Source organism: Ruditapes philippinarum, unplaced genomic scaffold (genome assembly GCF_026571515.1).
Source record: "Ruditapes philippinarum isolate M1 unplaced genomic scaffold, ASM2657151v2 ctg1110_1_1_1_1, whole genome shotgun sequence".
NCBI classification, from domain to species: Eukaryota; Metazoa; Mollusca; class Bivalvia; order Venerida; family Veneridae; genus Ruditapes; species Ruditapes philippinarum.
The window spans coordinates 122,926-140,620 of NW_026853054.1; the positions used below are offsets into that span (position 1 = coordinate 122,926).

The following is a 17,695-nucleotide window of genomic DNA, read 5'->3' on the forward strand; positions in this document are numbered from 1 at the left end:
ATCACTGGTATATGAAAGTGTAAAACGATTTCCAAATAAATGACATCTGCAAAGGTAAAACTATTGGTACAAAAAAATACTATTTTATTGCTTAACAAGACAGTACACGCCCGAATGTATATTTGTTTGAGGGATAGAAAAAATCTTGACGAAAAAAGGACTTCCGACTTCTTAACCTTTACCCCGGGAACGGCGGCGGCGTTGCCCGAAAGTAGCTTGCCAAAGTTACCTTTTTGATCCTGTCAGGAGCCATATGCCAATGTGATTCCTATATAGCCTCTCCACAAGCTATGTTTTATTATTATTATTGAAACTGATTTATGAAGGAGGCACTAAATAATCCTAACTTGTCGAATTCTACAAACTCTTTCCTGAGGGCACATCACTATGCTGCATCAGAAAAGACCGACAATTTTCCGTCTTTATGTTCTTCCCGATGTTGCATTTATATAAATTCGGAAATTTTGCAAAAATGTAAATATTGTTGCTTTCTTCTATCAGTCTTTCATTGTTTATAGGGTACTTAAAGGGAGACACAGACAAAATATTTATTGCTTCATTTTGAATTTTCCTTCATTAATCTGTAAATGTCCTTTAAATGAATACACAAGGCAGTCACAGGAACAAAACTTTTTTACTTATAAAGAATAAAATGGTGGTTCCCTAACTAAACCCACGTGGGTCAGGTGAGAGCATTAAAATTTCACATTTTAAAAAAATACGTCAAATGAATGATCTGATATTGTAACTAACAGGGTTTGTTCAAGTCACATGACTAGTTTTAAAACTACTCGATCATTCTGTCGGTGGCTACATTTCGTTCGAAATATATAAATATGTTTACGCTTCAACCCCCAAAAATGTAAAATTTAAACAAAAATTCATGCTGGGACTTTCACAAATGTCATTTAAGCGTGATTTGAGTACATAACAAAATATTGATATTTTTGTCATTAATTTGCCTGAATATCCCTTTAAGTCGAATTTCTTTTTCAAATGCTATTGATTTTTAAATAAAATAAAATTAATAGTATTTTGTACTGAAGTCAAATAACCATTTTTTTATTTTTTGCCATTTCATTTGATATAATTCTCACATTCAGCATTATTTTGCAGGTGAAAAGCATCTAAAATGTTACAAATCAATTAAAATTGTTCTTCGTGCAAAATGGCCTACTCTTTGTAGATTCCTTAACAAATTTTAATTGCATGTGCATGTGCTAAATTTGGACGTGACCCAAACATTGAATCATACACTTGGCGTAAAATAGCATGACACATATTCCAGGTTTATATTAATTTTTGGCCCGTTTATGTCCATTTTAAGTAGATTGCTTACAATCATTGGCAAAAATTCCACATTATTTCTAATACTGACAAAACAATATAATTGTGCCATTTGAATATTCCTATAAGATATTACTCGAACGATTTAGACAGAACATTTATATGATCATGAATAATATTTTGTTCTAGAACATTTTATTATGCTATATGAATACAATAAATATCTAATTATGGATCATGTATCACACAATGGCTAACAACACCCATACTTTGTATAATTTATTCGTGATTTGTTGTTATGTGAGACACTTCCATTACAGACCATTCCACTGCAAAACCGTCTGTCCGTGCAAACACGACAAAACCGAACATTTTAAGTTCTAACGCGAACACATGTTTCTGAGCACTTGTGTGTAAAGTGACTGCTCCTAGCAATTGTTATGTGTTTCGAAAAGTTACATATTTAAGTTAAATACATATAATGGATCACATTTTCCAATTTTAAATACATACGTATGATGCATTTTACCAAGACTTGCTTTGCATTATGAAAAATTGTGTAATCATTAGCTCTTACATGTACGCACACGTCAATCAAAAATTTAAACTGGAAGCCCATTAAGGTGTTGAAGTTCTATGAAAAGAGTTGCAAAAGTGTCAGTTGTTCTAAGGACATAACATAAGTCACATCATTTGATATTTTATCAATTTTGATTTTTATATTTTATCTTTTGTCAATTTCATATTTATTTTTGGCGATAACAGTGGTTTCCTTGTTCGCTGTCCGAATGTTGTGTTCAAAAGTATCCAAGGTATAACAAACGCCGGATAATAAGGGCAATTAAGTGTATTTATATAACACAAGCATCCTCCAGTTATAAATTCAAACATTTTATCTGATAGTCAATTAACAATATGTTCATAGTTAAAGAACTCTCCAAGTTTACGGAATATCAATGTACCAGCCAACTTCTTAACCTACTTGCAGTAATCAGAATAAGGTTAGATATATGTTATTACCGTAGTAATTTGTCACCACTTTCTCCGGGTTAAACGGTGTGAAATTATTTTGTTATTGGGATTTAAGTATTTTCACATAAATTCAACAAACGAGGTTCTACGCTTTTGGTAAATTGCTGTGAAGGAATGGTGTACAACACATTTATCAAATACATACCGTAAGAAAGTGCGAACCAACATCTTACCTGAAGAATGTCTTTTTAGATCTGAGCAGTTGTAAAATTACAAGTTAAATTGGAAGGTAAATGGTACGGAAATACCATAACGGGCGTACTAAGAGGTCACTTAAGTTATGAGTATATGTAGCTTGACATCATATAAATTGCAACACAAGTATTCTTTTGTATTTTGTAATCAATATATATGCATGGACCAGCAAAAATTGGTAACAAAATTTAATAATCGGACCGATAAGGTAATGGTCATTTATGACCAAAGATCAGGCTAGTAAATATGAAGAACATTCCATAGGATTGAAGTTTTCGAGTATGAAGACAATTGATTTACAATAAAACTAAAATAGCCAATATGGTAAATTTTTTGGATGTTTTCTATATTGAAAATATAAATAATTATGTTCAACTTACTATCACAGTTATAAAACATGACAAAGACAGTTGCATTGTGATATTGCTTTGAATTTCCAAGTTGCAATATCTCTACAAGTTCATAAGACCAACCACAATGATGCCTACCCAAAAGCTAAGGTTTATAATTATTATTCAAACTGATGTATGGTGGAGCTGCTAAATAATTTCAAACTATCAAAATCTACAAAATTATTACCGAGGGCATATCCCTATGCAGCATCAGAAAATAACGGCAATATTCTCTCTGTTCTTCCCTGTGTTGCAGTCATATAAATTGACATGAATGTTTCAGTTTTGCTTTCAGATTAGTTTTTTATCATTTGTTTCGTTTTAAATAATTTAAAACGCTGATAATATTGCAAGGGAACATTAAGGCACAAAAACGTTCAGATATTGAGACATATGGTGATATATTGGGACTGATCTGTATTGATTTAATAAACAATTATCAGGAAACGACGAAACACATTTGAGCACGTCCTTTAATATTTTGTAAAATTACACTTTTTTCTTCTGTAAATAAAAGCAAAGTTAATAACCCACCTTTTTTATCTTTTTGTAAGCGTTCTTCTTGTACATAAGCTTTCATTCTAATTTGATATGTTTCAGGCATAAAAGGTTGTCCTAAATCTACAAAAGCAATAAAAATAAATAAATATTAAAACAAAGCCTAAACTTTATCCACTAAATGATGTGCTAAGTTTACATTAATAAAATATATACCATTCATTAAATATCTAATGTGACAATTACTAGCAAAAAAATTAATAAATGTACATTGTATTTGATATGTGAGTTGCCAAATTATCAATGCATAAGTCGATGACATCTTCAGTAAAACAATCGCCATGTGAAAGTTGGATTCTAAAATAAACACTATTTATTTGAAAGCTACGGAGATTGTTTCAATCACCAGCACGAATGAAAATAAAATCATATTTCATGTTAAATTAGTAACATTACATCTAGGAAAGTTAAAATTACAATAGAAAGCAAAACAAGAGGGTCATGATGGCCCTGAGTCGCTCACCAGAAACAACTGCTTTTCAGAGTTGGAAATTATCAATTGTCAATATTTTCTGATATTTAATTTGAGCATAGAATATGTTAAAACATTACTTTGAAAAAATGCCTTGCCGGGGGGCATTTAGCTTTAGCTTAAGCGGCGCCAATCAAATTAATATGAGCAAACTTGACAAAAAGAGAACCTAATAATGCTACAAAGTTTGGTGACCATCAATAAATTATTTCAGTAAGAAATGTTCAAAGGTTTTTCTATTTTTTGCTTAAGTGGCCTCTAAAAGTGGCCAATCAAATTAATATGAGCAAACTTGATAAAAGACTACGCAAGAATGCTACAGACAAAGTTTTGTGATCATTCATCCATTAATTATGTAGAAAAAATGTCTAAAGGTTTTTCTATTTTTAGCCCTAGAGACCCCTAAAAGGGGCCAATCAAATTAATATGAGCAAATGTGATAAAAGACTACCCAAGAATGCTACAGACTAAGTTTGATGATCATCCATCAATTAGTTTTCTAGATATAGATGTTTAAAAGTATTTAAATTTTTAGCTTTAGCGGCCCCTAAAAGGGGCCAATCGAATTGATATAAGCAAACTTGATAAAAGACTACCTAAGAATGCTACAGACAAAGTTTGGTGATTATCCACCAATTGGTTCTGTAGTAGAAGATGTTTAAAGGTTTTTCTATTTTTAGCTCTGTTGACCCCTAAAAAGGGCCAACTGAAATGTCATGAGCAGTTCAAGCGTGACTGTCACAATAATGCTACAGACAAAGTTTGGTGATCATCCATCGATTAGTTCTGTAGAAGAAGATATTTTTAAGGGATTTCTACTTTTAGCCCTAGAGACCCCTAAAAGGGGCCAATCAAATTAATATGAGCAAATTTGACAAGAGACTACCTAAGAATGTTACAGACAAAGTTTGGTGATCATCCATCAATTAGTTCTCTAGATATAGATGTTTAAATGTATTTCTATTTTTAGCTTTAGCGGCCCCTAAAAGGGGCCAATCAAATTAATATCAGCAAACTTGATAAAAGACTACCCAAGAATGGTACAAACAAAGTTTGGTGATCATCCATCCATTAGTTCTATAGAAGAAGATATATAAAGGTTTTTCTATGTTAAGCCCTAGAGACCCCTCAAAGGGGCCAATCAAATTAATATGAGCAAATTTGATAAAGGACTACCAAAGAATTCTACAAACAAAGTTAGGTGATTATCTATCACTTAGTTCTGTAGTAGAAGATGTTTTAATGTTTTTCTATTTTAAGCTCTGTTGACCCCTAAAGGAAACCAATTGAAATGACACGAGCAAATTCAAGTGTGACTGTCACAAGGATGCTACAGACTAAATTTGAAGTAAATCTGCCCAGCGGTTTCATAGAAGAAGACGATTGTTGACGCATGACGACGGACGACGAACGCCGGAGTATCCCCCTTTAATACAAATAGCTAACCCTGGTGAGCTAAAAACACTGAACATGTTATGCGCATTATTGTTTTTAAAAGAACACACGATTCATAAAATATATTCATAACGTCTCGACGGCTTGTGGAAAGCAAGCTTAATTAAAGAACTTGTTCCCCTGACGAACCGAATGCCGATTTAACTTCCAAACCATAAAAATGATTTGCAGTTCGTTCCTAAAAAAGTGACTTAGAAAAATATCTATTCGTAATAAGAAATTATTCATCGTGCAAAATGGCCTACTCCTGGTAAATTCCTTTACAATTGTTGATTTCATGTTTATGTGCTAAATTTGGACGTGACCCAAACATTGAATCATACATACACTTGGCGTAAAACAGCATGTCACATATTCCAGGTTTATTTTAATTTCTGACCAATTGTACAATTTATATGTAATTATGGATCATGTATCATGAATTTGCTAACGACATCAATATTCCATATTTTGTATAACTTATTCATGAGTTTTGCTCACGTTACATCACACTTTCGTTACAGACCATATCACTGTAAAACCGTTTGTCCGTGCAAAACCGTTTATCCGACAAAACCGAACATTTTCAGTTCTAACGCAAACACATGTTCCTGAGCATTGCGTGTAATGTGACTGCTCCTACCAACTTGTTATGTGTTTCGAAAAAGTTACATATCTAACTTAGATAAATATAATTGATCACTTTTCCATCTTTAAATACATACAAACGACGAATGCATTACACCAATACTTTCTATACATTATGAAAACTCAATCCTGTAATCACTAGCTCTTACGCACACGTTTCAGTCAATCAAAAAATGAAATTGAAAGCCGATTAAGGTGGTGAAATTTTATGAAAAAAGTTGCCAAAGTGTCAGTCATTCTAAGGACTTAACAAAAGTCACACTGCAAGATATTTTATCAATTTTGATTATAAAGATTTTTTTTTTTTTCTCATGTGTTTTAGCGATTACTTTTGGTTTCCTTGTTCGCCATCCGAATGTCAATAAATTGTGTTCAAAAGTCTCCAAGGTATAACAAACGGCGGGTAGTAAGTGAAAATAAGTGTATTTATATAATACGACCATCGTTCAGTTATAATTTCAATTTTTTTCTGATAGTCTTTCCAGTAAATTGACAGTATGCTCATAGTTATAGAACTCTGCAAATTTACAAAATACCAATGTACCAGCCAACTTCTTAACCTACATGCAGTAATCAGTAAATTTAAGACCTGTTTATTACTGCAGTAATTTGTCACCACTTTCTCCGGTTAAACGGTGTATAATTATTTTGTAATTTGGATTGAAGTTTTTTCACACAAATTCTACGCTGCGTGTGGCAAATTGATGTGAAGGAATGGTGTACAGCACATCTTTTAACTACATACCTTTAGAAAGTGCAAACGAATTCCTTCCCTGACGAATGTCCTTTGAGATATGAGCAGTTGTAAAATTAGAAGTTAAATGGGAAGATTAATGGAAAGGCCATATTTAAGTCAGTACTAAGATGCCACTTAAGTTATTAGTATATGTAGCTTGACATCAAACGAACTGCAACACAAGTATTCTTTAGTATTTTGAAATCAATATATATGCATTGACATTGTAGTAAAATCAAATCGGAAACTTGACTAATGGCAGGTAGTATTCCAGTACCTGTCCAGGGATAAATATCTTAATATAATATATAACAAAATATGTTTAATCTGTTGCGATTGTCTTGTCGTTTTCTGTCACAGAATGGTAGTTGTTTTTATCAGCTTGTATTTGTTGTTCATAAAAAACAACAGCAATAGACATTAAGGGATCTTTTCGTATTATCTATAAAGTGTGAGACACAAGGTCCTTACCCCACTCACTCATATTAATAATGCAAAACATTTAAATTGCATTGTCTTAAAAACTCATAATATTTACAATTGTAAAGAGGTACAAATTTATTTATATCAATTAAGCTTATATGAATAAAGAAGTTCAATCACTTAAGACATTGTAAAAGAAAATGTAAAATACGTTACATCAACTACATGTTTAACTATTTTTGAAAGATTAATGAAAGTATATAGAACAAATTGGGTAATTCATCCTAAAACCCATAGGAAAAAAAAACACTGCACCTGCTAAAATATTCCATTTCTGAAAGTAACTCGTTATGAAGACGTTTGCTGTGTCTTAAACATATTTGTATATTACCAGGAAGGTTCATCCATCCAAATATCACCAATAAATTGTATGCAAACTATCACTTTTAACATGATTTCGTTGAAATTACAATATTTATCGTGCTCGGTGTCATCGCCAGTATTGTCCAATGATTAACACATTTATGTTGCAAAACACTTTTAAGCAGAAGATAATAGAAACTAGAAATATGTCGTCACGCAACGGATGCCCCCGCATGCAGTCAAAATTTCAGATGTTATAATATTTAGTTCCAAATTTGTTTGCACAAATTATATTTTTCATTTTAAGTTCAAAACCCTTAAAACTATTCAATGCTAATACAAACCATTTCTAAACAAAGTTCAAGGCACTGAAACTATTCAGTGTTAACCTTTTGTAAATTGCATATTTGTAGCCAAAATAATGGCTACATACATTTCAACAAAAGTATGAGTGCTGAAACTGAAAATTCAAATTTTTTCCAACATTCAAGACGGATTACTTTGTCCAAAATCATTGAACCACGACCAAATTCAAACTTTAACTGCTTATTCCTTAGAGGTATCTATATGATAAATTTGTGTTGAATGTGTGCAACCATTGGTGAGATAATGAACGGAAACTTAAAATATCTTATTTTTTATCAAAATTCAAGGGGTATAACTCTGTCAGCTTTCATCAAACCATGACCAAATTCAAGATTGACCAATGAATTCTTATGACATATCCATATTTTTAATTTGAGTTAAATATGTACAACTGTTGGGGAGATAATGAATTGGAACTGAAAATTTTTTTTTTCAAAGTTAAAGGGGCATTACTTTGCCAAAAAATTCACCTAACCATGACAAAATTCAAACTTGACCTGCTTATTTCTTTGACGTATCCATTTGTCAACTTTAAGTGGAATGTGTAATACCCTAAAGTGAAAGGGACAAAACTCATTGAATCATGACCAAATTTGAACTTAGCCTGAGCATTCCCGAACGTATTCATATGTCAAATTTGAGTTGAATATGTAATACCGTTTGGGAGATAATGAACGGAAACTGAAAATTTCATATTATTTTCAAAGTAAAAGGAACATAACTCTGCCAAAAATCATTGAACCATGACCAAATTCGTAATTGACCTGCGCCTTTTTTTTACGTATCCATATGTCAACATTGAGTTGAATGTGTAATACCGTTGGGGAGATAATGAACGGAAACTGAATGTTTCATATTATTTTCAAAGTGAAATGGGCATAACTCTGCCAAAAATTATCGAACCATGACCAAATCAAATCTTGACCTGTATTTTTTCATGACATATCAATATGTCAAAGTTGAGTTAAATGTGTAATACCGTTGGGGAGATAATGAACGGAAACTGAAAATTTCATATTATTTTCAAAGTAAAAGGGGCATAACTCTGCCAAAAATCATTGAACCATGACCAAATTCGTAATTGACCTGCGCCTTTTTTTTACGTATCCATATGTCAACATTGAGTTGAATGTGTAATACCGTTGGGGAGATAATGAACGGAAACTGAATATTTCATATTATTTTCAAAGTGAAATGGGCATAACTCTGCCAAAAATTATCGAACCATGACCAAATCAAATCTTGACCTGTATTTTTTCATGACATATCCATATGTCAAAGTTGAGTTAAATGTGTAATACCGTTGGGGAGATAATGAACGGAAACTGAAAATTTCATATTATTTTCAAAGTAAAAGGGGCATAACTCTGCCAAAAATCATTGAACCATGACCAAATTCGAACTTGGCCTGTATTTACTCATGATATATCCATATTTTAAACTTGAGTTAAATGCGTAATACCGTTGGGGAGATTATGAACGGAAACTTAAATTTTTCATATTATTTTCAAAGTAAAACATGTAAAAGGAGTATAACTCTGCCAAAAATCATTGAACCATGACTAAATTCGAATTGACCTGCGCATTCCTTTGACGTATTCATATGTTAAGTTTGAGTTGAATGTGTAATACCGTTAGGGAGATAAAGAACGGAAACTGAAAAAATCATATTATTTTCAAAGTAAAAGGGGAATAACTCTGCCAAATTGATCGAACCATGACCAACTTCGACTTTGGCCTGTATTTTCTAATGACATATCAATAAGTCAAGTTTAAGTTGAATGTGTAATACCGTTGGGGAGATAATGAACGGAAACTGAAACTTTCATATTATGTTCAAAGTAAAAGGGGCATAACTCAACCAACTTCGAACTTGACCTGTATTTTCTCATGACATATCTATATGCCAAATTTGAGTTGAATGTGTGCAACTAAGATAATGAACGGAAACTGATGATGACGGAATGACAGAATGACGGAATGACGGAACAGGGTAACACTTTATGCCCCAGCCATTATATGGCGGGGCATAAAAACTACCGTGTTACGAATATTTCATACCCCTCTTCAAAAACATTGTTTAGGTGAAATAAATAGAAATGTCACTTCAAAGTGTTCATATTTAAACATTATTTATCTCAAACAACCAGTTTGCTTTTCCGCCAACGGGAAATACCTTCTTTTATTACACTACGAATTCTTTAATCCGGGTTGTTTCTAGTACCACTTTTTCGACGCGGTCCCCCAACCAAAAGATACATCAGGGGTTGCCAGAAGGGGATGTGCACCCTTCTGTTTGGGGAGTTTAAAGGGGGGCGGCAGTCCCCCTGATCGCCAACAAAATTTTGGACTTGTCAGAGGCTAAAATGACCAAAGATCGACCATAAGGTAACGTGTAACCAACGCTGAGAAGCATTTGACTCTATCTCAATCCATTGAGAAGTTGCAGCACTTTGAAAACAATTTTGATTGGGAAAAATCATCACAAAATAGTGATTTTTGGCAATTTTGAGATGTCCCCTCGTTGCCACGGTAAAAGGAAATTAAATCCTGGGCATGTTGTTACAAAGTCAAAATTGGTGCCAAGTTTGATTAGTATTGAAGCCGATTTTATAGTTTTATAGCAATTTGAACTTATAACGAAAGGCTTTCAATGAAAATAGCCATTTTATACCAAATGCACATGAGTAAAAAACTATGTAACATAGAAAAATAAAAAAACGATAAAATTTACCAAAAAAATTAAGTCCTCTTCAGTGAAATGCATACTTTAAATTTGGGTGCACTTTTAACAAAAAGTGTGCTCAACGTCAAATACAGCTTTCATGGTCAAAATGATTACTTCAAAAGCATTTGAAGAGAAACATAATTAAATACAATAAGGCATTTCCCTCATGGTTAAATGGTTTACGGTATGACAGGGCTTTCATTTTTGGCATTCAAACAAAGCACCGGAAATATTTATGAATCACTCTTAATATCGAAAATGACTTATCTGTTCGTTAAGGCCAATACTTTTAATATGATTCACTGACCATATATCGTAAGTGTAAGAATTATAGTTCTTAATTGTAAATTTATTTTATTTATAATCACAGAATTTTCATAGTTTGATTTGTCCGATAGTATTTACTATTAAAGACATTGTTTGACTCTTTCAATTTAAGATAGCTTCACTTTTTCCGCAAAACGTAACGTCTTATTTTGTTTCACGTATAAGGACGTCATTGAATTGTTTTACGGTGACGTCATTAACCGTTACTTTGATATGTAGTTTTGCCTTGGGCGGAAGTGCTTAAACATGTTGCTGTATTTGATTTTTGATGTTTTCCAATGGAAAGTAGATCATAACCGGTAAGCTAGTTATTTATTATGTTATTCCAATAGTAAATTAAATCTTTTTTAAAGGGAAAGACAAGGTTAGAATAAAAACTTGATTTCAGAAAAAGAATACTATAAATAATAAATCTGCAAATTTTCTGCCGCCAAATAATAATATTAAACGAATGTTTACAAAATTAAATCTCTAAATCACCGATTTCTACAAATCAGTAGGCGCGGCCATGTTTATGTATTGGCCGTATAAAAACAGGTGCGCGTGATGTCAATTCCCCACATCTTAAGATTTATGATAAATCTATTTGAATCGTAGCGAAATATTAATATAATAAAGTATTGACCAGACAAATTAATTTTCACAGGAGGTGTAGAGGAGATTTTTTTTGTTCAAAATACGTAACAATATCAAACAAATAAATAAATAACTAAAAATAAAGAAACAAATATAAAATCAACGTCTACCGGTCGCATCTCTTCAGGCCAGTAATGCCCGTTACTCCAAACAATGCTATGTTCATTAAAGTCTCATCTTAATGTAATTAAAGAATATTTCACAAATTTAATAAATACACATGTTATTATTTAACAAAGTTTCACAATCAAATAATGCAATTAAATAAACAAATGCACCAACGAATAATTGGCTGTTAAATATTGAACGGCGATAATTATCATTATTATAAAAATCCTACCAAAACGTGTTCTTAATAGTACATGTAATTAATTTTTTGTAGTTTGATTCTGACTTTCAAATTAAAAGGTGTGAACATGTTTATAATTGATGTACACATTTCAAAAATATAAGCAACTCTTTTGAAAAGTAAATTGTTAACATGTCTGTCAAAGTATGATGCTGAGTGGTATTTATTTACATCGTAATCGTAGCCTAATATTAATTGCAGGCAAAACATTTTTATTGGCTGCTCAAAAATCTAATTTGCATAATTTATTCACACAATTGCTGGTTCTTACTACTTATGTCTAATACTGTGCATTATCCATTTTAATTGTTCCTATTTTGCACCAAATGTTCCTGATTTTTATTGCTCCTTGTATGCCACTATGCCGACAGACCTTTTGATCATGCACAATGTTGCCCTGATTGGTTAATCACCCTTGTCAAATATTCTAATGACGAAATAGACATCTATTTTTTTACGCTTCATCAGTGAACTGAATGACCTTAGGGGAAATTAAGTTCCGCACCTGTCAAGTTATACAGTAAATTACAGCATTTCATAAAATAGCAACACATTTTTTTTCAGTTACCAATAATCATTTTAAATATTAAGTAGATTTATGATGTTTTGTTTTAATGGATTAAATTTACGGTAGTAGAAATGCGTATCTGTGCGGGAAAGGGATTGGGTAAGTAGATAACGTGGAAAAAAGCTATAGGGAACTGGATTAACCCGAGAATATGCGTAATTACAGGGGAATGGGCAACCTGTTGCTGTAAGTACCAGTTTTGACTGGGTGCCTAAATAACCTAACGGACAATTTTGTTTTCATACGATAGTAGTCTGGCTACCGATTTTCCTGTGCCATTCTCATTTTTAGCGTCAATGGCGGAAAATCCTGTCCTCAGCAGATCTCTGCATATTGGATTTAGTTGATATTTTATGCTGAAAAAAAGATACATGACCGGCGATGTACACTATTCGGACAGCTTGTCTGGCGAAAATTAAGTACAAAATAAAAGGATATATCGTCAATTTTGAAAAAGTTTCTCATAGTACCAAATTAAAATTGATGGTTTATCTTTGAAAATTAAGCCAGTCATTGCTTAAATCATGTGGTGGGATCATCAGCAAGTTTGAACATCGGACAAAATGATAATTAATGTCGCGGCGTTCTTCAATTGATTATTTAAAGCAATTCCAGTTCCATATGATGTTTTCATAATTATTTATATATAGTGTGTGCCAATAAGATTAATAAGTTCTTCATCAAGATATATTTTTAGTTTTACCAGCGTGTACACCTATACCGGGAAGTGGGTGTAACACGTCACAATCTCGGTCTCGTCTGTCTCGCGAGAGTGACAGAAACGCCCCAAAATGGCGGCGCCCATGAACTTATTTCTCAAGTAAAAAATAGTGTCTTAAAACACGAATTTCTCACTTATAGGGTTGATGTCAACAGAAAAACTGTCATGGTACCTCTTTTTAAATGATGAATATTTATATTAGACAGACATTAATCCATCCATTCCTATTCCTTTAAATGATGATGAACTTTGCGATATTCATCGTGAATTGAATTATAAACGAAATTATTTGCGGGAATATAAAATAACATTATTATTGCATAGATTTAAGTCTATAATTGTAAAGGTAATATCGTATATTTATGATTTGTATTTACATTATTATGTTAGACAATTCATTATATTTTATTTTGAATTCGTTGCAATAAGTATTAAGTTTCTTTAATTTGTTAATTTCAGAGAATAGCATTGTTGTATCACATTGATATTATTCCATAAAAAATAGTTTGAAATCTAAATCGGGATAGGTGTAAAATCTTCCCATGGTGTCTCATATATTCTAAAGTTACACTTTAGTTTATAGAATAATTGATGCATAATATATAAAAAAAAGATATTTATTCTGGTCCCGAAATGTCCAAAACAATGGTCCGAAGTGTCCAAAACAGTGGTCCCGAAGTGTCTAACGCATGATCCGAAATGTCCAACACATGGTCCGAAATGTCCAAAAAATCTGGTTCGAACCTGTACCCTTAAATTGTCCGAAGTGTTCCCAAAATCTGGTCCGAAATGTCTGGTCCGAAACGTCCATGGTCCGAAATGTTTCCTATTACGGGACAGCTCAGTCGGTAGAGGATCGTGGTGCGGTAATCTGAGGGTCACGAGTTAGGGTCCCATTGACTGCCATATGGCTAAGAATTTAATTCACATTGCTCTGTAACCCTGGGAAATTCGAGAAAATAATTGAATATTTGCATATAAAGCAGGGAAGTATTTTACGGTTTAGAACTGTTCAGTATTTAGGGGAATAAAGTGTAAGCGGCCGAATACCTCAGCGGGAAGAGCCGCGATAAACACTGGTAAATGTACATGGCTTCGAGTCCCTGTCAGGCTGTTACATAGTAATAAAAATATGTTAATAAGAAAAAGAAATAAGAAAAATGGTAAGGAATTGTCTAAATTTAATATCACCCTAAATAGGATTCGGACAGTCTGTGTAAAAATGTATTCCGGTGTGAATAACGCGCGTCGATGTCCGGTGTTCATGATACTTCATCATAGGGTCTCAAACTAGATCGAATGTTAGAGTTAACAACGCTGAATTTATGTTATTTACAGAAAATATTTTACTTGAAAAAAAAAACGACAAAAAACTGTCAAATATTATCATATAAAGTAGCTTAGACTATTCTAAACTAATAACAGACGCAGACGCACGTTATTTAAACGTTCTGGACCAAACGATAAACGGACGCATGCGCACGCTAAAGGATAGCAAACGCACGCTCTCAAACGCACCATAAACGAAAAACGATACATGGAAAACGATAAACGTTAAACGCTTGTAAACTATGCACGCTTCAGAAAGCGTTTCGTCAAACGCACGTTGTACGATAAACGCACGCACGTTACACGAAAACGAACGCACGAAAAACGCTATTTTTGACAACCGAAACGTTCACCCTACTGTATTTGGACCTATGTGTTCTCATGTCGGATCTATGTCTCTCTCGGAGTGAATCTTTTCACGGGTAAAATGTCTTTGAACATTACATTCCTAAGTTTCTATATTTGCAATTAAGAACTTAAATTGTCTTTTTGTTTTAATTATTTCATTTTTCTTGCGCAATTCTCGAAAATGAGACTTTTTCTATATGCGTTTCACAATAAACATTCACCATACCAGGCGGTAAAATAACTTAATTTGGTCCTTAAATCAGTTTTTACCACAACATCAAACTTCATTCACAATTCATGTCTCGTTATTGTGAGCAAAATTCTGAGTTTCCTTTAGATATGAGCAAGAAAATGTTTTATTACCCCCGCCGAAAAGACGGTGGGGATATAGAATTAGTCTTCACCCGTCCGTCTGTACATCCGTCTACATTTTTGTCCAGAGCATATCTCAAAAAGTATCAATTTGAAACTTCATAGGTGGAGATATCAACTTGAAACTTCATTGGTGGATAAATCATATATAGGAAAAGTGCAGTGCACAAGAATGATAAATCTACCCTGCATATTTCTTCATTATTGCCCTTTGTTATTCTTCAATCTCATTTTTTTGTCCAGAGCATAACTCAAAAAGCCTTTGAGATATCAACATGAACCTTCAAAGGTGGATATATCTCACTCAGGAGGTTTGCAGTGCAAAAGAGTGATAACTCTACCCTTCATAATTTTTGAGTTATTGCCCTTTGTTATTTTTCATACTAAATTTTTCACCTGAGTGGAGCATATCTCTGAAAAAGTCTTTGAAATGTCTTTGAAATGTCAACATGAAACTTCATAGGTGGATAGATCTTTTTGAGGAGGAATGTTGTGCGCAAGAATGATAACTCTATCCTTTATAATGTTTTAGTTATTACCATTTGTTATTTTTCAAACTTTTTGTCCGGAGCTTATCTCAAAAACTGTTAGAGGTAACAACTTGAAACTTCATAGATATTATTGGGGAGCAGTGCAGCACACTAGAATGATAACCTACCGTGCACTGTTTTTTCAGTTATTGCACTTTGTTATTTTTCATACTTTTTTTTGTCCAGGGTATAACTACAAAAGCATTTGAGATATCAACATGAAACTTTATAGGTGGATAGATCTTACTCAGGAGGTATACAGTGCAAAAGAGTGATAACTCTACCCTTCATAATTTTTGAGTTATTGCCCTTTGTTATTTTCCATACTAAATTGTTCACCTGATTATGAGTTTGTATCTCCTCCGTAGGACTTTATATGACCTACGTAGGACTTTATACCTCCTACTTTGGAGATAAAAAGTCTAATTAGGAGTTTAAAACTTCTACGTAGGAGATAAAAAAAGTAGGAATTTATAACTACGTTGAACTTTATAAGTCCTACTTAGGACTTTATAACTCCTAAGTAGGAGATAAAAAATCCTAATAAGGAGAGTATAACTTCTTAAAAGAACTTTATAATTTATACGTAGGACTTTATAAGCCCCAGGTTGGATTTAATAACTCTTACGTAGGAGATAAAAAAGCATTATTAAAAGTTTAAAAATCCTACATAGGGCTTACTAAATCCGATTAAGGATTTTATAACTCCTACGTAGGAGATAAACAAGCCTAATTATGAGACAAAGGCTCCTCAGTAGGACTTAATAAATCCTACGTAGGAGATAAAAAAGTAGGATTTTTAAAGCTCTATGTAGGACTAATAAAGTCTTACGTGTGAGTTACAAACTCCTAATAAGGCTTTGTATATCCTACGTAGGAGTTATAATGTCATACGTAGGACTTATGAAGTAAGACAGTCCAACGTGTTATAAACCTCTAGTCAGGCTTGTTTAATCTCCTTTGTAGAAGTAATAAAGTCCTTAGAATGACTTATAAAGGACTGTAAGACACCTTATTAGGCTTTTTATCTCCTACATATGAGTTAAAATGTCCCTCATAGAGCTATAAAGTCCTACGCAAGAGATACAAACTCCCAATTTGTTTTTTATCTCCTACTTAGGCGTTTTAAAGTCTTACGTAGGACTTATATAGTCCTACGTAGGAGTTATAAACTTCCAATTAGGCTTTTTATCTCCCTTGTAGAAGTTATCCTTTTTATTGAACATGTTAAATGGGCACCAGGACGCTTCCGTAATCAAGCGCATGCGCACTTTGATAACTATATATCTTCGGTTTACGCCAACAGTAATTATTGTTAATTTTAATCATTTAAATTATTTAGGCGTTTGTTAATGTCCTTTTTCGTTTGGTAACGTCCTTTACAGGCTTACACAAGCATTCAATACCTTGTAAAAGGACCACAAATACTTGCTTGCCAAAAATATAGCAAACATAAATGACAGTTTAAAGAAAAATTTTGTCACGATATTATATGTTCCTCCTTTTATATTATTTGTGTTAGTATTAAAGTCGTATTTATGTGGTTAAGGTCGTTGACTTCAAACCACGTGCCCCTCACCGCTGTGGGTTCGAATCCCGACAGAGACTTTGGATTCTTTCTTGTGAGGAAGCTATCCAGCTAGGTTACGGAACGTCAGTGGTTCTACTCAGGTGCCCGTTCGTACCTGAAATAATGCACGGAGGGGCACCTGAGGTCTTCCTCCACCAATAAAAGCTGGAACGTCGCGATATGACATATACTGTGTCGATGTGACGCAACCCCCCCCCCCAAAAAAAAAAAAAAAAAAAAAAAAAAGAATAATGAGTAACTTATAGATAATGATTAATTAATACACATAACAAAACTGGCCAGTATGCTTG

The 17,695-nt window shown here is 33.0% G+C and overlaps 1 protein-coding gene across 2 annotated transcripts in view; it reads right to left on the reverse strand.

Annotated features, from left to right (window-relative positions):
• Positions 1-17,695, reverse strand: part of LOC132732724 (guanylate-binding protein 1-like) — a 75,178-nt gene that overhangs the window by 48,826 nt on the left and 8,657 nt on the right. Inside the window, exon 3 of one of the 2 annotated variants that reach the window (XM_060719215.1) lies at positions 3,441-3,527. The exons of the other annotated variant lie outside the window; for it this stretch is intronic. Coding sequence (XP_060575198.1) covers positions 3,441-3,527 — 87 coding nt within the window. The remainder of the gene's footprint in view (positions 1-3,440; positions 3,528-17,695) is intronic. 2 annotated transcript variants of the gene reach the window in all.